The sequence below is a fragment of the Mauremys reevesii genome, linkage group 8 (assembly GCF_016161935.1).
Source record: "Mauremys reevesii isolate NIE-2019 linkage group 8, ASM1616193v1, whole genome shotgun sequence".
In the NCBI taxonomy this organism is placed as follows: Eukaryota; Metazoa; Chordata; order Testudines; family Geoemydidae; genus Mauremys; species Mauremys reevesii.
Genome location: NC_052630.1, coordinates 90,994,486 through 91,018,897, shown reverse-complemented (window position 1 = coordinate 91,018,897; position 24,412 = coordinate 90,994,486). Strand labels below are relative to the sequence as shown.

At 43.3% G+C, this 24,412-nt stretch overlaps 1 protein-coding gene across 4 annotated transcripts in view; it reads left to right on the top strand.

The window, feature by feature from the left end:
- Positions 1-24,412, top strand: part of DNAJC6 (DnaJ heat shock protein family (Hsp40) member C6) — a 60,292-nt gene that overhangs the window by 6,992 nt on the left and 28,888 nt on the right. For 2 of the 4 annotated variants that reach the window (XM_039486260.1, XM_039486259.1), the window contains exons 2-6: positions 16,242-16,392; positions 17,441-17,490; positions 17,607-17,755; positions 22,148-22,270; positions 24,052-24,185. In XM_039486260.1, coding sequence (XP_039342194.1) covers positions 16,242-16,392; positions 17,441-17,490; positions 17,607-17,755; positions 22,148-22,270; positions 24,052-24,185 — 607 coding nt within the window. Of the gene's footprint in view, positions 1-6,780; positions 7,010-7,066; positions 7,411-16,241; positions 16,393-17,440; positions 17,491-17,606; positions 17,756-22,147; positions 22,271-24,051; positions 24,186-24,412 lie in introns of those variants that run through there. The other 2 variants (XM_039486262.1, XM_039486261.1) reach the window with 2 other exon arrangements.

The following is a 24,412-nucleotide window of genomic DNA, read 5'->3' as shown; positions in this document are numbered from 1 at the left end:
CCTATGTCATTTTAATAGGTTCACTGCTTATCTTTGTTCAAGAATAATCTGAAGGACCAACCTCCAGAGAGGAATCTTAGGCTATGGCTACACTACAGAGCTTACAGCAGCGCAGCTGAACTTATATGGATGTAAGAGGTAGTGTGTACTCAGCCTTAGAGTGGATTGAACTTAGAAAGAGGACAAAAAAGGCAAAATTTAGCAATGGAAGATTTGAGCAAAAGTGGAAAGAGACAGAAAATATAAAACAAATATTACAGAAAAAAATAATACCTGATACGGAATATGGAGAAGAGTTTATGGGCGGCTGAAAGTGGTTAGAGAACGAGGAATAGGCAATGGAGGAGTAAAATGAGCTTCTTGCTTCCGCTGTGATGTGTAATAATGCTCTCTCGCACTAACAAGCTGAATATTGAAAGAAAATGAGTGTTTGGTTAAACAAACACACTTAATAAAACTAATGAAATTCCTATTCACATTGGTCTTGTACAGTGTTCTTAAATTATTCATAATCTGAAAATTATCTAGAATCCATTGGAAGTGTAAAGTCAGGATTTCTTTAACTATTTTAAATTTGCATACCCACAAATCAAAACCTTGTGTGTTGGTGCTTACCCCTGAGTGAGTCAGGAGAGAGACATCTCCATATCACTGGCAATGAGATACAGCATCTCTCAGACAATGTCTGCTTTGTTTTGTGTCTCTGCATTTTTAAAAGAGAAGGTTCCATTTCATAAGCCTCTTTGTTTTGAACACTGAATAGCATGGCCTGATTCTTCTTGCGTGTGATGTGGCAGTAGCTTTACATGTTGTTTTTTCTCAGTTTTAGTTTTAGTGTAAACTTTAAAAACAAGTTTCATGGCTTTGACAAGTTTCAGCACTTAATCACTTTGACTGCTAACACATTTTGCTCCTCATAATGTAAATTTCACAAACAAGGAAGATCTTTCATTTGGTATAAATAAACTTGATTGACCAATGGGGAAGGCAGGGGGAGAGGGGAATTGTTCAGAATGCAGATGTTTTGCTCAGGTCACTCGTAACACTGGGTTATTTTGTACCTCTCCCTTAAAATATATCTGCTTGTTGTTGTTAAGGAATATTGTTTAGAGTAGACAATGAGGCAAACTTGTAAAGTTCTGAAGAAACAGCAGTAATATTTCCTAGAGTTCTCAAAAATGTCATGAAGTTTATATGTAGGCAGTTTGATTATAAAACCTTAAGGCTTTACTCATAAAAAAATTACTTGATGTGGTCATTCTGTGTTGGTTTTATAAATTTGTAAACAAATGTAAGGATTATCGATGGAATTTATAGTGCTGTATGTTTACATGAGCTGGTGGGGGACAACGATTTGAAATTGAAAGAAACTGAAGAAAAATTACATGTGGAATTTAATTGCTAGAATATTCACATGTAGCACTTTTCATTGGTAGATTTCCAAGTGCCTTACAAAGGAGGTCAGTATCATTATCCCCATGTTACAAGTGGGGATATTGAGAGACAGAGAAGGGAAAGTGACTTGCCAAAGGTCATCTAGTAGATCACTAGCAATGTCAGGACTAGAACCCAGGTCTCCTGACTCCCAGTCCGTTGCTCTAGCCACTAGGACTTACTGTCTAGGAGTGGACATAGCTTTTCTGTACAGTAGCAGTGACTGCATAATAAACAAAGCTCATTCCTGCAAGTATTGAAGATTTCTCTTGGAGTCTCTATTACAATGCATTGTCCTGCATGGCAAGAACCTGCAACAATGCTCTGCACCTTTCAATTTGTACATGGCCACCATGGCCAATACTTCTTCAACTTCTTATGCACAGAATAATGTGTTACTTACTGTATTCAAGACTCTCTATTTTAGTTACTTACATAGCCCCCATTACCTTAATATCTAAGGGCCTTCCAATCTTTTAATGCTTTTATCTGCACAACACCCCTGTGAGGGATCCTATTCTCCCTTTCAGGCAGAGTCACTCATGCCCCTACAGGAGAGAATAAGGCCCAGCAACTTTCCAAAAGTAGACTGTCCAGGAACTTGCCTTTCATAGACTATCAGGGCTGGAAGGGACCTCAGGAGATCATCTAGTCCAGCCTCCTGCTCAAAGCAGGACCAATCCCCAGACAGATTTTTACCCCTGAGCCCTAAATGGTCTCCTCAAGGATTGAGCTCACAACCCTGGGTATAGCAGGCTAATGCTCAAACCACTGAGCTATCCCTCCTTTGAAGTCATTAAAACCATTTGGGACATATATAAAGTCTGGAGGCAGTTTCTGCCTGATGTGCACAGAACTCCAGATAAAAGTTGTAGCCAAAACATGGGTGTTACAGGTTTAGTAAAATCAGTATTTGGACAAAATATTTAAATTGATGTAAATGCTAGGGATGAGTGTGCAAGTTACTTATTAGTACTGCATCTTTTGAGTGAGCAGCATTCCTGGAGGCTGGGTGATCCCTGACTTTGGGTTTTTTAAACTAACACTTCTCAGGGATAGTCTAATCCTGCCTCAGTATAGAGGGATGGACAGGGTGACCTCCAGAGGTCCTTACAGCCCTGCATTTCTGTGACTCTAGATAATTCACACAGGACGTAATGAAATGCCTCTTGTGGGAGCCCAGAGCCCTTTAAATCCCCGCCGCAGAAGCCAGTGCAGTCCGGCACGGCATACTGGCTCTTGCCGGTACGCCGGACCAGACCGGACCGGACCGGCTTACTTTCACCTCTGGAACAGTTTCATGACACTTATGGTTGTGCAAAGACCCCCCCAACAGCACCTTTCTCCCCCCCCACACTGTTTTTCCTTCCCCTTATGAATAGGACCGGCATGAAGCAGGGTCTTTGATTGCTTGTGTGTGGGGCTGTCTAGGTCCCGGAAGGGAAAGGGAAACATATAGTTGTCCAAGGAACATCAGAGCAGTCCAATCCCACTATGACAATTTCAAAATGTTATTACCATTCCCAGTCCCTGGTGTCTATCCTCTCCCTGCGCTGAGCCGCCCTGAAGAAGCTGGGGGATGTGAGGGTGTGTGAAGCATCCCTCCAGCAGTTGCACAAATACAAGGTCATGTCTCTTAGCAGCAAAGAGGCGACTGGCTTGCAGTGTTAATGCAAAAGTTCTGGGAAGAAAATACAGTTGAAGTCCAACTGTTTTCCTGTCCCATTCAATGTGGTGTGCTGGACTCGGGCTGGACTTTCTGGCAAGACAAAGGGTTAGGTGGAAGTTTTTCTGTGGTCCTCTGTTCCTTTTCCATAGGAACTCTGCCTGCTTGTTTAAAATAGAATCAATTTCCTCTCAAATTCCATCCCAGTTCTGTAACATAATTCAGCAAATTTCTGGTCTGGCAGAAATTCAAGCTGTCTCTTCAGGTTTAATGGCAGGACCTTTGTAGCTCACCCAACTCCTCCTCAGCAATATGTAGAGGGGTGAGCATTAGCAGAAACATCTCTCTGGCAGAGGTGGCGGGTGTCCTCCACCGCACTGGAAAGCCACTTCTTATTCTGGTTCCATGGACACTACTATGTTCTCCAAACGATGGCCAGCCTTTAAAGAAGAAATAGGTAACCAGTAATGTAATCCCTGAAAGGAACCAAACTCCTCCTCAACCATTCCTCTCATGCACTGTAAGACAGGGGTGGATCACTCAAACTGCCCTGTTCTGTACATTTCCCCTGAAGCTCTGGTACTGGTTATTGTTGGAAACAGGATACTGGGGTGACCCAGTATGGCAGTTCCTATACTTTTATATTTGTAATCATCAACTTGTCGTTGAATTGGTGGACTATTATCCTGCATTGTGAAGGGAAACGGACATGATCAGTCAAGTCAGATAAGTCTTTTTCCTTGTTTCTTCCTGACTTTGGGTTTGAGAGGGAGGAGAGAATGGGGTGTAGAGGAGAGGTTAATTGGTTAGGTTACCAGCTTCCTACAGAAGTGGTTTTCAACTTTTTTTCATTTGAAGACCCTTAAAAAATGTCAAATAGAGTTTCAGACCCCTTTGGTAATCTTACATATAATCTGTGGACCTCCGGGGGTCTGCAGACCACAGGTTTAAAACCACTGCCCTAGAGAATTGTCTAACTTGCAGCCTTCAAAAAAGTATCAGAGGGGTAGCCGTGTTAGTCTGGATCTGTAAAAAGCAACAGAGAGTCCTGTGGCACCTTTAAGACTAACAGATGTATTGGAACATAAGTTTTCGTGGTGTGAGTGTTTACTGATAAAGGAATAGTTGGATGATGATCTTAATGTACGGCCATTTTACATGGAACTGTGCTCCAGTATATACTGGTTATTTCCTAGATGAATGTCTGAGAGAATGCATCTGTGCTTTGATAGATGTAGACTGTAACTTCATAAACAAGTGTTAGTGCCAAGAAATATGATAAATCACTGCCTTTTATAACTCTTTCACTAGAACAGTACCCAGAAAAGTCATTTACTCTTCATAGAAAACAGCTAATCAAAACTTTCAGTTAGAACCCTCTCTCTGATCAAATTTAATCAATCAAAATCACAATTGTGCTTCGTCAAAGGCTGTATTCCCTTACCTATTTGTGTTACAGTAGGGCCTAGATGCCCCACCAAGATTGGAACTCATCATGCTAGCCATCGTAAAAACATATACTTTGTCCTTGTCCCAAAGGGATTACAACCAAAATGGACAAGACGAAGGGTGAGGGGCAGAGAGTTGTCATAAATAGTGACTTGCCCAAGGTCACATGGCAGATCAGTGGGAGAGCTGGCTATAAAACTCCAGGTCTCCTGACTCCCAATCCAGTGCATTATCCACTCAACCAATATTTCTCAAACTTTTGAAAGTGGAACCCCACTTCAGGAGAATGTAACCAATTGTGCTCCCTCTTGTCCTGTAAAGGCCTACCCAAAATGAGGGATCCCTCAGTGTAGATTGTGTAGATCTTCTTGCATTCTTAGACCAGCAATGAAACATCAACAATATTTACATTTTAAATATCATTGGCATTTGAGTTAGCACGCATGGGGAAGAATGAGGCAGTTCACACTGCAGCACTATTGTTTCTCAGGCTGTCTGCAGACCCAAGCTAACATCATTGCATTACTTCCGCTCAGGTCACTTTTTTGAGGTTTTCTTTGCAACCCTAACAACTAGAGACTCTTTCTAATGAAAGCTGAGACTCTGGAGAACAATTGAGACCTCTCTATGCTCCCCCACCTCCACTGCGAGGTGGGGGTGGGGGTACATGCTCTACTTTACTTTGGGAAACACTGCACTAGACCACAGTGCAACAAACCTCTTCCTACTGCTGTATACTTCACATAACCAGTCACGGCAGAGCAACCACAGGCTGTTGGCTTGTTAGCTGACTGCCCCTGCAATATTGCTAAGCTGCTACATCATTGCGCTACAAAAGTTGTACCGTTTTAAAAGTTCACTTTGCAAGTCTTAATGATATTTACTACAAGTACAGGAGTGAAATTTGTGTAATGGGATCCCAAAGGGTAATCAAGCCTTTGGAATTGATTACTATGCTCTGCTGATCTACTCTGTCAGAGCACATCTTGCTCATGAGGTATGTTTCTGAGAGGGACTGAGCATCTCAGGTATTGCTTTATAATAGCAATACATGTTACAAGCTTTGTACACCTGTGTTTGAAGGATTCTAGGGAATCTAACAATACTGAAAAACTAATACAAAAATTAAAAGGGCAACTGGATCAAATGAGCAAAAGCTGTAGCTTAAATATTTCTTCTTTCAAATTTGCTAATTCTTTAGAAGCACAGTTTAGGGTCTAATCTTTCCTGGATGCCTGAGAGATTTATGCAGCTAACTTTCATTAATGTGAGTGAGTTCCAGTTACAAAACTACTATGCACTTTGGTGCTTTAAGTGTCTCATTTAAATTAGATGAATCTCGGAGGTGCACAGCATATAACTGATCACCTCCAATTTGCAATTAGAAATAGGCATGGGCAAAGGATTATCTCTAACACTTGTTAGATTTTGATGGCTACTCTTGCAAGTATATTTGACAAATACAGCACTTGCAGCTCTTAATATTATCCATTATGAGTGGCTGAAAGGAGTCACCTGTGCAGAGAAGTGTCCTTTAGAAATAACAATCACCTTCACATTTCAAGTGTGGGTTTGTATATTTCCATTAATGTTTATAAAATGACTTGAGAGTCTCTGATGAAAGGCACTGATGAAAGACAAGTATGGAAGATAGCATCAAGACTCATAGTCTAAGGGAAAGAAGTGAGTTGGGATATCCTCAATTCCAATCTCCTTGACACTCCCTCTGGCCTTGAACAAGTCATAAATTTAACTTTCCCCTTCTGTAAAAATGCAGATAATGCTGAAGCACTCAGAAACTTCACTGGCAGCTCTGGGGGCCCAGGGAATGCAGGATTAGACCCCTTCTTGCCTATATCACAGAGCTGTTGTGTGGCTTAACATTGATTTAGAAGAGAAGTGCTGGCTCGTAATTATAGAGGTGTTTGTATGTCTTAGAGTTTGTTTAAAAACAAAACTCAGATGACATCCCTGACGCTGCCATGGTAATGACGTCAGGAAAAAAACAATTCCAAGATCTGTAAAGTGAAGTGCCTTGGGGGAAAATGTGGCATAAAAAGCCAGAAATTTGGAAATGGTCAGGGAACTGAAGCACCTGTGCAAAGTCAGTTGCAGAGCTGGCTGAGCTCCTTTAAGTACAGTGTCAGACTTCTATCATGGAACCCCATATATTCATTAGAGCATTTAATACTTTCAGAATGAAAGCAGCACTGATATGTAGAAGAAAATAGAAATCTTCCATTTTTTGATTTTTGAGTTGATCTGTAGTTCCCACTCTGACTTAAGTTATATTCTATTTTATTACCACAGTAAATTTAACATATACGCTGTCATCAATTTACAGGAGTCACCACCACTGGGGGAAACAGGAAGATACTTTTTCTCAGCATAGTGTGCTGGAGCATACTCCTGGGAGCTGCTTTGTTAAAGTTTTGCCATGATATTTAAGAGACAATTAAGGTGATTATACCTGTGCTGCTGGTGGAGTAACTCTCTCTTTGGATACTGCTAATACTAAATTACCTCTCCGAGTGATTGCTTATCCATGGGTATAATGTAATTTTTAAAAAGCCCCAAAGATCCCTCCCCTCCTATTCTGAAGTAGACCAGATTGTACCAGGAGAGAGGACAGTCCTGATTCTTTGGGGGAAGTGAGTGAGAAAGGGTTAACTTGCTGCAAGGACCACAGCTGCCTGCTCTCCTTGCAGGAATCTGCAAGAGAGAAGGGTGGGGTTAGCCCTGGAGGCTTGGTGACTATTCAGTCTCCCTCAAAAGGGAGCAGAGAGCACATGCAAGAGTATAGGGAAGAAAAATGTTCCTGGACTGGGAGCTGTCCCATGGAGAGTACCCTAATGATGTTGGTAAGCTGAAGTAAACCTGATTCCTTTGCTCTCTTTCTGTGTACTTCTGTTTGCCTTTGTCTTAAAGGGGACTTCTTGGTTTGTTAATTGTCTGAATGAAGGGCCTTATCTGATTTAATTTCCTGACCTTGCATGTCTACCTTCGCCCCCCATTTCAAGTTAAATACTGTCCTATCAACAATATTCAGACTAGCTCTTGGAAGTTTGCAAAGTGCATTTTAAATGCTTGTTTGCTTAATGGCTTTTTGTTTCCTTCCTAAGGTATAAGAAAATTCCCTTACTGAAATGGGAAAGTGTCCTAGCCCTGCACCTGTTGCTGCCAGCACATGCATCCCTAGCACCCTGGGTTTCTCACAGGTTGAGGTGACCTGCTTGTGGAAGCTTCTTGTCAAAATATAGGCAACTCATCTCTGCTATCGTCTCAGTCGCTATCCTAGTATCTGTCTGCAAACACACTACATAAGAAGTGTCTCTAAGAACTCTGCATTCAGGGAAGATGTATGTAGAATACTGGATTGGAACCAGCAGCTCTGATTCTAGTCCCAGCTCTAGCAGTGAGCTTTGCACAATAGATTTATTTAACTAACCTCCAGTGGGTCTGTTGGCTTTCACTGTTAAGACTTCTTCCTCTTCAGAGAGAGCCCAATAATGAAATGGCTCTAGAGGAGCATAAGCAAGATCAGACTGATTGTAAAGGAATTGAAACTCGAAAGAGAAGAAGTTTAAAGGTGAGGGAAGGGCGATGGTTCCTGACCCTTGTGTTGCTGTTGGAGATGCCTCTCTGTCTAGGTACCTATGTGGTCCTCATCACTGTAGCATCAGTGCACCTTGGTCATTAATGACTTTTATCCTCCTCAGGCTTGTGAGGTGATGGTATCCCCATTTTACAGATGGGGAACTGAGGCACAGGATAGATGAAATGACTTGCCCAAAGTCATAGAGGAAATCTGTGGCTGAGCTGGGAATTGGGCTCAGGTCTCTGTCCATTAGGCCATTGCTCCTCCAGTCTATCCCATCATGCCAGGCTGTTCCTTCTCTTCCCTTCTGACTCAAATCTTTCTCATCTTGTCTTTCTTCCACTTTGAATGAATTGTTGTTGTTCTTTGGTCTCCTCCTCCTCTGTTGCTCCTCCTGTCCCTTCCCTCCCCAAAGGGTATGTGCTGCTTGATGCCAGGGAAGATCCATTGGTGTATCTGGAGGCTGGGACTCCTGCTCTGCAGCAAAATGGGGTAGTGTGAGAGTAGAAGCAGAAAGCATGGAATAGGGCACTGCTTCCTGCACCTTTAATCCTGTACATGAATGGCTCCTGTGGCCAGCTATATTTAGATGCTGTATCAGGAGTGGGGAGAGAGGGCGGGGGTTTCAAGGAGCTGCCCATCTCTTTACCCACAGCAGCATATTTGTAGTGGTGCAGTGGGATTGATTTAGGGTCATGGAGCTTTCCCTGTGACCCCCTGGCACCAGTTTGGTGCCATCCAAGAGAAAACGCTGGGCTAGGGATCTAGGTTGGTTAAAAGTGAATTGACTGGTCCCCCAGTATGATGCAACTTCAGCATCCCAGCCAAAAATGTGCACCAGTATTCCAGGAGTTATGATGTATTTCTGTGTGGCATCCAGGGGGCAGACCTGTTCTCCCTTTATAAATGTCTTTGTCCACCTTTTCAGCTGCAATCAGTCCACTCCTGCGTGAGCTCCCACTCTTTTTAGAAGGCTCCCTTTTATTTGACTTTGCACTGTTTTCATACCTTTTAACTGTTCTATAGCATTCTGAGTGCCTTGCCTTATTGTAAGTGACAGTAAAGGGCAGTGCCAGGAGCAGCAGCACCTCCTAACATTTTTGTGGGGGGAGCAGGGAGGGAGATCTGAATAGGGGTTTATCAGTTTTATTTGGTTATCACAAGGGGATTATCTTGGACAAGAACCAAGCAGACACCTGATGCATTTAGCAGAAATTTAAGAGTAACAACTGCATCCCTTTTCGTAGGTTAATCGAGGAGTGGCTGATATCCCATATGGTAGGGTGCCTATAACCATAATAGTGCTGTATTATAAATAGCTGCAGCTGGTACGTATGCCTGATAATATGAGTGTGTGGTATCTTCAGAATGAAAGGCTGCCTGTTGAAAATGAATGCAGATGAATGTTTAAACTTGTCAACTAAACGAACCAAACAGTCACTTTTCCACATCAGTGGCTCAGATTGGTAATCTTAAAAGTGAGACGATGGAAAAATTGTCATTGCTAATGCAATTTTTTTTAAAGGGGAGGCATGTTAGCTTCTGTTTCGCTAGCATTTTACATTACATGTGCATTAAAAACACTATTAAAAGCTTCATCATTATTAGGAAAAGTAAAAAGTCATGGTTGGCAAAATACCTTAACTAAAACTTGTATCGCAACTAATGACCAAATTATACAGAGCTAGAAGCTGTCAAAAGTGACAATCTCTCTGAAATACTTAAGCTTTTCAGTGAATATCCAATAATTGAATTAGTAAAGGATTCCTGCTGCATACAGAACAAAAATCTCATACTGAGCAAGAATCAGTTCTTCACAAACAAGGATAAGATCACTAGACAGTAATTTTAACACAAGGTCAAAATTAACTAGAGTTATAAGTAAATGTGCAGACTATTGGATTGAGGGCCAGGTGGGGTACTCCTACCATTCTAACTTGCAGGGGTGTATTTTTATGAAGATACACTGGCACACTTCTAACATTGTAGAATAAAACATTACTAGGTTTTAACACTGAATTTCACATATATGTTTATGGGTTTTAATTAATACTTCTAATATTGTTAAAGCATAAGCAAATGGGCACTTGCAACACAATTGCTCCTTCCTGGGAGTGGGGGGAAGGGGAAAGGGGAATCTCATGGTCTTGTGCAGCAGCCTAGTTCCCCACACTGCTAATGTACAGTCTGCAAACAACACTACAAAATGTGCCTGCTGCCTGCACATGTTAAGGAGGATGCTTATATTGCATTATATTTATTATCTTTATTTCTTTTTTATATCTTCTTCTTGCTGAAAAGAAAAAGAACATTTGCACTGCAACTGTACCATCCCTACCAAGCTTGTGTCAATCTGTTGAGCTGTATGTTAGGGTCTGAATCATTCCCTCTGGTATTCAGAGAACAGCTTATATTGTGAGGTGTTCCCTTAAATTCAGCTATGATCCTTGGTTGTTGATTGTCTTCATTAGAACTACACCAGGGCTACTGATTCTTCTAATTAACAGTTTTGAAAACCATAATTAAGTGGAATTTTAGCAGAGGTTGTCAATTGAATCTAAGTTGTGTTGCTTTTTTTAAAATCTCTGTAATTCCTGCCTCAAACAGTCTGATTGCCATTTAAAAAGAAGAGAGTAACTGTAGGTACAGTACTGCTGAAGTTCTATTGATTTCTTCATCTACAGAATGGAACAGAGTTTTTTGTTAGGACATTAGTAGGAGGATAGGATTGTCTACACTCTACGATTTTTAGCACACATGGCTGGCTCACAGCCAGCACACTAAAAACAGTGGATGTGTGTAAGTGGTTTTGTGTTTTTTTTGTACTTTTGCAGCAGAATACTTTAGCCCAGCCTGTGGTGTTGGAGAGAGTGTGGTGTTGGCCAGTGCTCCCACACCACCGCCAACACACTGCCACCACTTTTGTTTTTTTTTGGTTTTTTGAAAGTACCCGAAGACCAAAGAAGTGTCAAAAGTTTCGTCAAGTTTTGTCAACCTAGACTCTGTCTGCTGCTGGTCAACTGTGTCTGCATGTATCATTCATATCAGATAGATATGAGAGATATCAGCATATCCTGTTTTATATGACAAATGCGCTCCCAGAAGTGGAATCTGATCTGGGAATCTGAATCATGGGTGGTAGTAGTGTTGACTAGACTTTGCACTGGAGCTGCAAAGGCTAGTGGTGGCTAACTAACATAACTTGCAAGCTATATGGGATAACAATTCAGATGGTGCAAATACAACAATATTTATCCTGTTTGCAGTGTTGTAGCTGTGTTGGTCCCAGGATCTGAAAGAGACACGATAGGTGATGTAATACCTTTTTTTATTGGACCAACCTCCGTTGGTGGAAGGGACAAGCTTTTGAACTTCAGAGCTCTTCCTTAGGCCTGGAGAAGGTGTCCAGAGTGTCCATACTAGTTTGTCTAGCTTTGGATCCAAGCTAGTGTGGACACTCAAGAGAAGGTAATCAGAAGAAGAGCTCTTTAAAGCTCAAAAGCTTTTTCCCTTCCACCAACAGAAGTTGGTCCAATAAAAGATATTGCCTCACCCACCTTGTCTCTCTCAATGTTTATCCTGGTTAATTCAGACACATGATATGATATAGTTAATATTTTTTTAAAAATTAATGTCTGCACTTGCAGAATCAGCTTTCTCTTTTTTCAACAGTAAAAATATTGCCTCACGAGTTAGCATGTATAAGACAAACAAGCCAAAAAAACCTGGGATTTCCATTTCTGTAAAAAGAAATGACTATGTAGAAATTACTTGAACAGACTGTCATTTTACAGTCCTTTTCTTATCGTGGATTAATTCCTGGTTTCAGCATCTGTTGTTTGCTTAGCATGTGAGATGCTCTATCACTTTTGCTCAGTGATACTGATTTGTTCTGGTTTTAAACACTTTTGCATGGCTTTGGGAGAGAGTGTTTGTTTGCTAGGGACAGAGGAGCTGCTGACGAATATGTATTCTCTATAATTAAAGGATAAAGCTTCAAGATACACTATCTCTAGAATGAAATGTCACTTTGTTCTCTTGTAAATTGTCTAAGGGATCTGCACAGTATCTTGTAACTAGGAAATTCGCTTTATCTGTCAGATCATAGGACACACTTCCAATTCAATGACTAGAAGATACCGGGTCCAGTAACTACCAAGGTTTTATGTCAAGTGCTGGTGTAATGTCGGCTTCTCAATGTGTGTAGGATGGATAACTGTGATAACTGCCCGTTGTTGAACCTTCATTATTGGTTCTATGCTCTCAGTTGCTTGACACCAACTATCTAAGCTTTTCAGTGGTAACAGCTTGAGTTTCTTCAATTGTTTTCCAGCACCATGTCTATCTGTAGCACGTATGGACTTATTTGTTCTATCTTTGCATCAGTCTTAATTTTCTTGTTCTCCATGAAGATGGCTCTTAAATTTTCTTTTGTCAGTCTCTCTCTCTCTCCTCTCTATTTTTTTTTCCCCTGACACCTCCCCAGGCATTCACTTTCTAACTGTTGCACATATTTATACATATTTTTGGTCAGCCTTTTCAGTATGTTCTTAGTTCCTTCCACAAATTTTTGAAGGTTGACTACCACCTATCTTCAGCTACTTCCTCTATTTCCATGTTCTCTACTGTTTCCCCTCGGTTCTCTTAAAGGTGAATTGAAAAAACCAAGAGTATCTTTGAGTACAAAACTCCCTCCCACTTTCTTATATGTTAGAAATATCAGATGTTGATCTCTCTGTACTGTTCTTCCATATTCCCCTGTCATACGCTCATCTTACTTCAGTTGAAAGCCAACACCTTACTTTAATCAGTCTCTTACTACCGTATGGCTATTTAGAAGTGGGGGGGGTGGAAGGGAGTAGTATCTACCTTCCAAAGGTAGTAAGAAGCACAGGTAAAGCTCTCCTAATGAGCAGAAGTATCAGCTGACCAGTCCTAAATTTTACAGCTTCTGTAGGGGATCCCATTCTAACTACAGGTCTGTCTCATCTTACGCTGGGGTGACGTTTCGCAGTCAGCGCGTAAAGCAAAAATCGCGTATAGTCAAAATTACATTGAGTGTAATGGCGGGCGGAATCGCCCACACTACAGAAACAGTATTTAAATTGTTATTTTTCTCTTGTTTTTGCCGACCGCGTAGAGCTGAAATCACGTATGTTAAATGCGCCTAAGATGTGACAGACCTGTAGTCCGAAACTACCACAATACCATATGCTAAACATGCCTTAGATAAAAGGTGATAATAGCATAACTCTCAAACGATAGAATCCATTGGTTCATTATATGGTCTCCATTACTGTTGGATTTTTAAACAGCAAGTGTAGTGTAAATTATTTAAATAGGGACATAGGATTGGCAGTTTATAGCAAAGTAGAAACTGGATTTACTTTGTAGAGCAGCTCGGGCAGCACCTGGGCCAGCTGCACTGGCCGCTGCTGAGGCAGTCTTTGGCCACCCCACCCCCAGCAGCAACAGTAGTTTGGGTGTGGGAGGGGGGTCAGGACAGGAGGTTGGGGCACGGGGGCGGGGTGTGAGGGCTCTGGGCAGCATTTACCTCAGGGAGGGGGGCTCCTTGGAAGCGGCAACATCCTCCTCCCTCAGCTCCTAGCAGACAGCTCCCTGTGCTGCCTCCACCTGCAGGCACCGCCCCTGTAACTCCCATTGGCCATGGTTCCTGGCCAATGGGAGCTATGGAGCTGGCGCTCAGGGCGGAGGCAGCATGCAGAGCTAGGTAGGGAGCCTTGTAGTCCCAACAACCCTCTGCCCCAGCACCAGAGGGGTCCCAGGCCATGTGCTGCTGCCTGCCCCCTCAGCACCAACAGGGGTCCCAGGTTGCTCCACCCAGATCACGCATGGCGCCCCCCAGGCTGCCCCCCTACCCAAGATTTAGTCAGTCGGGGTATATAATACAAGGTGGTGGAATCTCCTTCCTTAGAGGTTTTTAAGGCCCGGCTTGACAAAGCCTTGGCTGGGATGATTTAGTTGGGGATTGGTCCTGCTTTGAGCAGGGGGTTGGGCTAGATAACCTCCTGAGGCCCCTTCCAACCCTGATATTCTATGACAGGTCACAGGCCATGAATTTTTGTGTACTGTCTGTGACCTGTCCATGACTTTTACTAAAAACACGTGTGACTAAAACGTAGCCTTAATTTATAGATAATCAAAGGATTTTTAAATCTTTTGCTAGACTGATGCTTTGCAGTTCAGTTGCAGAATGAAATAAAAGAACTTGTGTACTGCAATCTATAACATAATTGGCAGTCACTTCCAGAACAATATTCTCAGCTGGAAATTAACAGAGATTCTGCATCCATAACAAATGTTTTCATAACTTAATTATTGATGATGATTACAATAAAAATAAATATCAAATCACTTTTTTGATTTGTGACGTGTAGGATATACTGCGTATAAGAACCAGGGGCGGCTCTAGGAATTTTGCCGCCCCAAGCATGGCGGGCAGGCTGCCTCCTGCGGCTTGCCTGCGGTCCGGTCCGTGGCCGGGCGGGCCGGCGGGCGTCGCCCGGTGTGGCCCCGGTGGGGACCGGGACCAGCGGACCGCGCGGCGGCCAACAGCCCGCCTCCCGCCGCCAGCCAGCCCTGGCCTGCTGGCGCATGGCCCATGCGGCTTACTGCCGCCCTGCCTTGGCGCCTCTGTGGCTGCCTGCCTGATTCATTGCATCCCACCATACTAACACTCTGTTTTGTTTTGTTTGTTTTGCTCTGTTTTATCTTAGCATAAAATCACATTTATGAAGACATGCACTTAGCATAAAACATTGCCTCCTCTTCCCATTCTGTATACATTAATTATTACCCAGGTGTTGAAATAATTATATTGAAGTGTAACAAAAACAAACAAAAAAAAAAAACAACATTCTGCTCACCCTCCCCCAGTAAAATTGACACACCTACCTTGCCTTTTGACAACGGATATTGCCAGGAACATGCAACCCCATGACTATCTCCACTCCCAAGATACCCTGTCTGTGAAATGGGATGCCTACTATCATCCCCTCTTGCATATTGCGTGTATTACGAGGGTGGAAGGCAGAGAATAGAAAAGCTATTGGTTTGTATTTCTCCTAGGAGACTAGATGTTAAGGGACTGGTAATTGGGAGACCGAGCCTTTGACTTCTGAGATGCATCAGGCTGGTGACCACATCAGCTGTGAAAAGAGTTGCTGAGATCATTGCCTCCATTTCATGGTAGAGAAGTCCAGTTTCCATCAAGGTTTCTCTTTCTGTAACGAATTCTGCTTGTACCCAGAGGCTGGGTTGAGGCAAAAAGTAGCATAGCTTGTACTACTCTTGCCCATACTGTGCCTATTCTATAGACCAGGAGAGGCAAACTTACTGACCCTTCAAGCTGCATATGACCATCGTCACATGTTCGAGAGCTGGGACACACCTGCTGGGGCTTAGGGGTTCTGCCCTGCAGGTGGCACCTGCTGGAGCTTGGGGCTTCAGCTTCTTTTGCTGCTGCCTCTCCCCAAGGAGCTAAAGCAGAGACACCTCCTTGCAGCTCCCAGCTGTTAGCTCTGCATGGAGAGGCAGCAGCAAACACCTGGGAGCTGCAGGGAGGGGCCACTGAGGGAAAGAGGGGGAGTGTGCCTGGGGGTGTGTGACTCAAGATGTTGGGAGGGCTGAACCTTCAAATTGTGGCCACCCCCCACTCTTACAGTTAGCAGTTGTCTCTGGCAGAAGCCCCTAGCCCCACCCTGCCGCAGGGCAGAAGCCCTGAGCACCCCCCCCCATAGGCGGAGAATGGTGGGGTGTGGGAGGCTCTGGGAGCTGCACTTTAACTGCAAAAGAGCTGGGGTTTGGCCACCCCTGCTATAGACTGTCAACCTGCTGCCTTGCATACAATGCTAGCAACTCCTAAAAATCTTCACCTTGGCTAGCAGGAGTGCTTCCACAACTCTGAAAATCAGTATTTAGCTGGAGACCCGTGAAAGTAACCTGTTTCCTGCTCTTAAGCAAAGCAGTCAGCTGTGTTACCACGAGGCTAAAGTAGAGTGCCTGTTGGCAGTATGCTCTTTGCTTTGAATGAGTGACATCTGTGCTGTGTGGGTTTTTCCTTTTTGTTTAAAGGGGCATCGTCGCCAGATATGGAATCTACCTATGGGGGAGGCTTACTAGACATGGTGAAAGGAGGAGCAGGGAGACTCTTCAGCAACTTGAAGGATAACCTGAAGGACACCCTAAAAGATACCTCTTCAAAAGTTATGCAATCTGTTGCCAGGTATAGTACAACCAAAGCCTCTCAACGCAGGTAAAACAAATACTGTAGCTGCAGGATGTCTGAGAAGGAAACTACTTTTTTCTTAACTGGCATTGGGCAAAGAACCTGGAAAAAGACCAGTTTATCTAGAAAGCTTTTCTTTTCTTTTATTTGTTTGATGTGACCTTTATGAATGAGTTGGTCTTATAATTGGGTACATGGTTTAAATGAAGCTAAGACCACTAAAGCAAGATTTGTAACGTTGAGATGAGTGAATATCAGAGATCCTGAACATCTGAATGGGCTTTTCCTATCCATTCTCTTCTCCAAGTCTCTTTACTACTCTTACCTATATATCCCTTGTGCATCCCACTTCTAGCCTATGCAGACCGTTTTTTGTCTTTTTAAATACCGATTCTTCCAACTGACCTCTGTTCCCTCACCCATCTGCTGTTCAACATGAGACGACAACCTCTTGCTAACATCTCACTTCTCCCTATTCAGCCTCTCTTATTGTTCCCATCCTTAAATCCACTCTTGACCACTACCTTTTAAGAGAATTCTGTTGACTTGTTGCATGCTGTTGGTCACTGCTGCTGACTGCACCTCAACTATGCACTGTGCTCTGGTGCCGCCTTGTGGTGTGCACTGTGTGCTCTGGGATAACTCTGAGCTGGCAGAGCTCTGCATAGTTCATGATCTTGCGAGAGGCTTTCAGGTGTCTGTGGAAGTGATTGATTGTGCAGGTTGCTCAAGTTTCCATTAGAAATTGGAGCCAAGGCAGATAATGAAAAGTGGAGGATGCTCTTTTGGGGGGCTGGGGAAGGCAATGGGGTAAAGACAATGGAGTATAAAAAGGAGAGGGTTGTTCAGTCCATTGTTGGAAAGCAACATTTTAAAACTCTACTTCTATCTTGTTTAGACTTAACTTCCAGTGTACTAAGTAGTTTGTCTCACCTGTTATCCATACTTAATCTGAAGTGAATCTTTATGAAGAAACATTGTTGTCTTGGCTTCTGTATGTAGGTGTGTATGTTAACACATGTCTTCCCTGCTTTCTTTCCTTTAGTTACACCAAGGGAGAGCTAGATATATCTTATGTTACCTCAAGAATCATTGGTAAGTGTCAGTCACTTTTGTAAATGAAATCATGCTGTCTGTGGTAATCTTTTTTTATGAACCAACTTCTGAACCCTGTTGTGGTCCATATTCACTCTTGTGTTTGGTCTCGACAGTTATGTCTTTTCCTGCTGAAGGGGTTGAACTGGGATTCAGGAATCACATTGAAGATGTGCGGACGTTCTTAGATTCACGACATCCTGACCACTACACGGTCTTCAATTTGTCACAGAAGTCTTATCGTAGTGCCAAGTTCCATAACAGGGTGAGTGCTTTCTTCTGGGATACCAAAGCCCAGGATCACAAATTTCGGAGGACAGGCTGCTTCCGAGACCTCTTGCTGTCTGACCCAGAGTTCTTACAAAACAAAGGGGGCAGGTTCTGTGCCTCCTGAGGCAGAGCACAGAAGGCTGAGTTCAGGGAGAAGGGGACCAAAGGTGGCTATAAATGCCCATTACGCTCCCTGGATTCTGGCCTACGGCAGGGCCTCAAACAGCCCCTGGCATAAGTTAACGCAGCCCTGGAGGGCTCAGTGCTATGGCACGTACCTCCACCGGAGCTTGCAATGGGAGGGACTGTAGGGCTACTTAGGTTGCCGCTATGCCACCCGTGGCTCCTGTACAGCTACTAGAAACTGCTGCAGAGGAGTGAGGAATAAGCACTTTTTCTTTTAGAAAAATGTCTGAAAGACTCGGTCTATAAAACTTAGTGTTAATATACTGACTGAGTTGCACAACTCTTTAAAGTTGTAATGTGTATGAATGAAAGTAGCTCCCATCTGCATGACTGCGTAATAGCATAATGCTCTGATGCTGGGCATTGTGGGGAGCACAGCTGGCTCTGGCCGGGTGTCGCAGCTGCGAGCTCCTGCTGCTGGTAAGGGGGCGGGGAATGGGGGGGTTTAGGTAAGGGAGCAGGGAATCCTGGGAGGCAGTCAGGGAGCGGGGGTGGTTGGATGGGGCAGAGATTCTGGGAGGGCTGTCAGGGGATAGGGAACAGGGGGGTTGGATAGGGGGCAGGGGTCCTGTGAGGGGGCGGTCAGGGGACAAGAAGCGGGGGTTGGATGGGTTGTGGGTTCTGAGGGGGGCAGTCAGGGGACAGGAAGTGGGAGGAGGTGGATAGGGGCGGGGGCCAGACTCTTTGGGGAGGCACAGCCTTCCCAACCCGGCCCTCCATACAGTTGTGCAACCCCGATGTGGCCCTCGGGCCAAAAAGTTTGCCCACCCCTGACCTACTGTATTGGTACTGTCCGTAGGGAAACCTCACTTCACCAGACTCTCCTAGAAAGAATTAAAAAAGCAAAGCCGTGAGAACAGGTATCCTAGCAAAGGTGCTTCTAAAGAAGTTTTATTTTTTTAAATAAACCATCATACTTCTGTGTTGCAAAACTGCATCAATATTTTATAGAACTAGAGACAATCAGTGATATAACTTTATTTTGTGAGGGCAGGAATATCTGGTGGCTAAAGCACAGGGTTAGAAGTAAGATACGGGTTGTGTATCTGGCTCTGCCACTGACTTTTATTATTTGAGAAGTCACTAATGCTTTCTGCCTTAGTTTCCTCCTCTGTAAAACCAAAATGAGACCAGACAGTCGTGTTGGGCTCCAATTCGTTAAAGGTTTTTAAAGCATTTGGAGATCCCTGTAGATATGCAAGGTTAGGCATAACTGGTAGAAACTTTCCTACAAGTGATCTTCTTCCTCCTCCTTTCTAGCTCTGTCTTCCACCAAAATGCAACATTAATTACTAAACTTAAGCTAGTGTAGCAAGAGATTACCTAACTTTAGTTTAGTCTGATCTATAGTTAAGAGTCTATTTGCAGCTACTGTCTAGATCACTGGTAGCCATTCCATTTACATTTGTGCACACACCATGGATTTTTGCCACTAAAAAAATGGCGGTTTGTAAACGGCCTTTCTGTGGTGGTGTTGCATGCTGTCAGTGAATCAGGAAAACCTGTTAGGTTAAAATAATCAAGGAGCTTTTAATTCACATTTGCTTATCGAATTCAGGTGTATTTGTTGGCAATGAAGCTGAGATGAAGAGTGCTCAGAAACACTGGACTAATGTCAGGGCTCTTATGGATCAATAGAAGATGCAGTGGGAGACAGTTTGAAAAAAATTAGCAAGGCAAAATGTAGAGCCACTGGAAGAATGTAAATAAAAACAGTATAATACTCATTAGTCCTTTTAATATTCCATTCTTCTAGTGCAGGGGTCTCAAACTCCTGGCCCGCAGGCTGAGCCTCCCCAATGTGGCCCTCGCAGCTCCAGCAATTTTGGGGCCAGGTCTCTCCCTTGGCCCCACCTGCCACCCCCAGGCACTTCTCCCACTCCAGGGCCCCGGCAGCACAGTGGAGCTGAGCAGCGTCTGCCAGCTCGCTCCAATGGCTGCCGGCCCCTCCATGCGGCCCCGGGGTGGGGCTGTGCCTCCGCGCACTGCCCCCTCCCCAAACGTCCCTGTGGCCAATGGGACGCTTGGGGGCAGTGCCTGGGGGCAGCAGCACACAGAGGCCCTGTGGCCTGCCCTGCCTTGGAGCCCCAGGTAAGCACTGCACCGCTGACCCCCTCCTCCCCCCTGAGCCTGCATCCCCACCCCTTTTCCACTCACCTCAGACCCCTTTCCCCCCACCCAAACTCCCTCCTAGAGCCTTAGGCAGGTGGGGGGTGGAGTTTTGGGGGGCAGGTTCTGGGTGGCATGAGTGACATTGGCCTGCTGGGAGGATTTGAGGATTGGCACTGGCCCTAAGGTATATTGAGTTTGAGACCACTGTTCTAGTGACTTTCCTGGTAGTGGCTTCTCTGGCAGTTTCCCAAGGAAGCTGGGAGAAATTCAAAATAAAAGTCTTAAGCACAAAAACAAGCTGATGTTACGGTCCTAACACTAGTATCATAAACATGGCCACAGGCCCCCATATTTCAAAAGCCATATAAAACTTTCACTTACTTTTATGTTGTGTTGAATTTCCTTAGTGATATTGAGGTAGCACTTCAAATAAATAAAACTATGTAACATATACTTAAAAATTTCCTAATTGCATATCTGCTTGCTGGCTTGTAATTACAGACCAAGCAAATGCATAATTATGGACTGCTGGAAATGCATATTTACTTTATAGATGGTAATGGCTTTTTCAGAGTCTGCTGTGTCAAGGCCTAGTTAGAGGATATTTAGTTTATGGGTGGTTGGTCATATTGACAGTAACAGCCTCTCTTGGAGAACAACAAAACACAATCTGGACTAATTGCCTGTGCAACTCCACTTTCAAAAATCATGATGTGACAGTGTCTGGGGGGGAAAAACTGGCCAAATAAATGTGCATTGCACTTCATGTGAGCATTCCCTAATGTATGCTCATGTGCTACAGATCAGACTGACTATTGTAAATAACGTAAAATAAGAATTTGTTTTACAGACCGTTAACTGCAGCAACAGATACCATGCTAGGTGCTTACAATGGGAAACAAAACATTCTTATAGGGGGATTCCAGCCTTGCTGTTGATCCTCTTACAAATATTAGGGTTCTAACTAAATACAACCCAAAATACAGAATTAATTGCTTAGACATTATGGGCAGAGTCTGAGTAAGCTGCCTTGCCAAATTTTTATCATTCTCCTTTTAAGTGCTTATATGATCATCTAAGGAACTTCCTCGTATTTAGGAAGGTTTAACCAAACATCTTCTCTCCCCCTCCCTGCCCCTGGTATTCCTAAAGCAGAATTCAAATGTCTGCTCGGGGGGGAAAAAACTGCTCTTCAGACAAAAAGAGAAACTTGGTGCTGCAGCTTCCTACCTCTGACCAGAAACCTCATTTTAAAAGGCAATTCCATTAAAAATAGGTTTGTGGAAGGCTAGCCAATCTGCAACTTGAAACAGCACTGCAAAGATTGTCCTTGAGACAACTGTGTGATTCAGAGAGTACGTTGATGAGTGATAGCTAGAAGTGCTTTGCTTGTTTGTACCACTTAGCATTTGAGGAATAATGTTCTGGCTGACATCTTAGTAACTCTTTATTACCCAATTCCTTTCTGCAAAGAATTACTCATAAGAGTGCTGTAGAAATCAGATCTCTCTCTCTTGGTAACAAGAGTCCAGGAATTAATATTTACTAATTAGGCACTAGTGGCCTGATCTTCAGGATTGCTGAGGTCTCTCAAATCCCATTCCATTAAGTCAGTGGAAGCAAGAGCTGCTCGGCACCTCTTGAAAACCAGGCCCCAACTTTAAGAACCAATTTGCTAACATGTCAACCCTGTGACTAGTGCAGGACTTACTGCAATGTAACTACAGTATAATCAAAGCACAGCAATTTGATCCAACTCTTCTTTCCAAAGAGAATTCAGTGCTTTAAATGGTTACTAAGGATGATCCAAGTTGCACGCTAAATATTTCAAAACTGTTTTAAAATGTATTGTCAGGGACAAAATATCAATTTCATATTATGAAACAAAAAATTCTCTTCTCTGGCCCATTCTATAATTCGTGCCTCCCCATTAAGCAGAGTTATGCATGAAAAGAGAGGCTGAAGGGGTTTAAGCACAGCAGTTACCTTGTGTGGAAGGAACATGCTCTTTTTGACAGGAAAGATCCATGAAAGTGTCTCAATTAAGGGGATTATGAAGTTTATGTTTGTTCACTATGTGATCTCCTAGGTATCTGAATGTAGCTGGCCAATGAGACAAGCGCCCAGTCTGCATAATCTCTATGCCGTATGTAAGAACATGCACAACTGGTTACAGCAGAACCCAAAAAATGTGTGTGTCATCCATTGCATGGTAAGTCAGCCAGTAGCTGCATTTGAGAAATCTCTGCTTGTAAACTCTTGCTTCCCTGGGGAATTGACCAGCAATAAATGCACCATTGTACGAGGATACAATGAAGTAAGTCCATACAGGAGAATAAGTGTTATACAATCTGCCAATATGCAGAAACCTAAACTTGCATATAAAGAGATAATTCAACTTGATTAAAGACATGAAGCAATTTTAGCTTTCAATCTTACATGTGTTGCAATATATTTGATCTCCTAGTTTGAGAGCCTTTTCTGCCCAACACAATGGCAGACATTGCTTTGAATAGTGTTATGGTTTGTCACAACTTTAAATGCAGTTTCTAGTTTGGCTCGGGGGAGGAGCCCTTGAATAAGAATAATTAAACCTACCATTAAAATGTGGGTCTATTCTGAAAAGTCTCTCTGCGACAAGAGAGACATTTTACCCATCAAATCTGCTTCCTGTGAGTATTGTGTCAGTTATACTAACTTACTTTTCATGGAAGTCTGATGGCTTTTAATCCAGTGAGCCCTGTAGAGCCAATGTAGCTAAGGAAGATGAACCATGTTCTGTCCCTCCTTGTACATCAACAGACTTGTTAACAAAGTAGTGTTTCCAGGGCCTTGTGCAAATCCATTGAGGGCCATGTAATTGCACAGATGTTGAGGACAGTGTAGGCTGAAGATTGGCCTGTAGAACCTTTACAGTTGATAATGATCCCGAAGGAGTTCTGTTTAACTTTCGGAGCCCAGGTTGGGATTCCGGGGCTGGCAGTTTGGGGCAGTAAAAAATTCCAGATGAAATCTGCCTAGGTCATAAGAAACTCCCGATAAATATTAACCCTGGTGCCTCATAGTGTCACTCTCAATAAGAGTACAGTTCTACTGGGAAAATCAGAAACACATAGGTTCTCTAGGTATGTAGTTTCCCAACCCAAAAGACTCGAATATGACAGAGCTCCAAGACCTGCTTAGTACCCAAATTAATTTTGTGTGTGTCAAAGGGCATTTTTCTCTTTGACTGCCCTCCCCCTAACTAGCTTGTACAGCCAGCCAAGTCCAAAAGATAGGCAGGTTACCAATATGGGGCCCCTCTTCAGCAAGGCACTTAAACCAGTGCTTAACATAAGGTATGAAATGATGTTGGTCCCAGGATATTAGAGAAACAAGTTGGGTGAGGTAATATCTTTTATTGGACCAACGTCTGTTGGTGAGAGAGACAAGCTTTTGAGTTTACACAGAGCTCTAACCCTCAAGAAGAGCTCTATGTAAGCTCGAAAGACATGAGTGGCTCCTTTGACTTCAAGCACATGCCCATATTCAGCAGGATACTTAAGCCTTAGTCTGTTCTGGCGTGGCAAATCCTGTATCAAGGTAAAACACTGCTATAGCAGATTGCAGTGAGCCCAAGATCTGCAGTTGTATTTTAATATTACAAACAGCAGATTACTTAACACACACAGCAGAAGTTCCAATCCAAAAACGAGTTATTTCTGGGCCCTCAAAATCTTGTGTAAATCATCAACTACTCTTTTATGCACTTCTGTAAAATAGCTGAATCCGTTTAAATCAACTGTATTTAGTCTGGTTCAAAAGTTAATTACTGGAAATGAAAGCGCCGAAACAAGAGTTTCTATAGACATTCCTCCTTTAGCTCTAATACAGCCATGTCATTGAAATCTTGCTGAAATGCACTTTTAAATATGGATTGGGTTAAAATAGACTATCCTTTCCCTTCAATTAACAGGATATCTCTGATATGTGCTCTTGCATTTTATCTGACAGGATGGTCGTGCAGCATCAGCAGTTCTGGTCAGTGCAATGTTCTGTTTCTGTCATCTCTTCTCTAGTCCAATCCCAGCTATTCAGTTGCTCAACTCAAAGAGACCTGGAATAGGACTCTGGCCATCCCACAGAAGGTAGAGTATGTTAGTTGGGCAAGCACTATTCAACACAGTTAAATGTATAACTTTTTAAGCCTGTGGTTCCCATCTCCTTAGCTGTCCAGGCCTGGGTCCTGCAAACATACCTGTGAGTAGTTCCACGGAAGTCAGTGGAACTGCTCATGTGCCACATGCTAGCCTGAGTAAGGATGGTCTAAAGTATTAAGCAAGGGGTTTGGAGCTTGAGTTCCAGTCCCAGCATG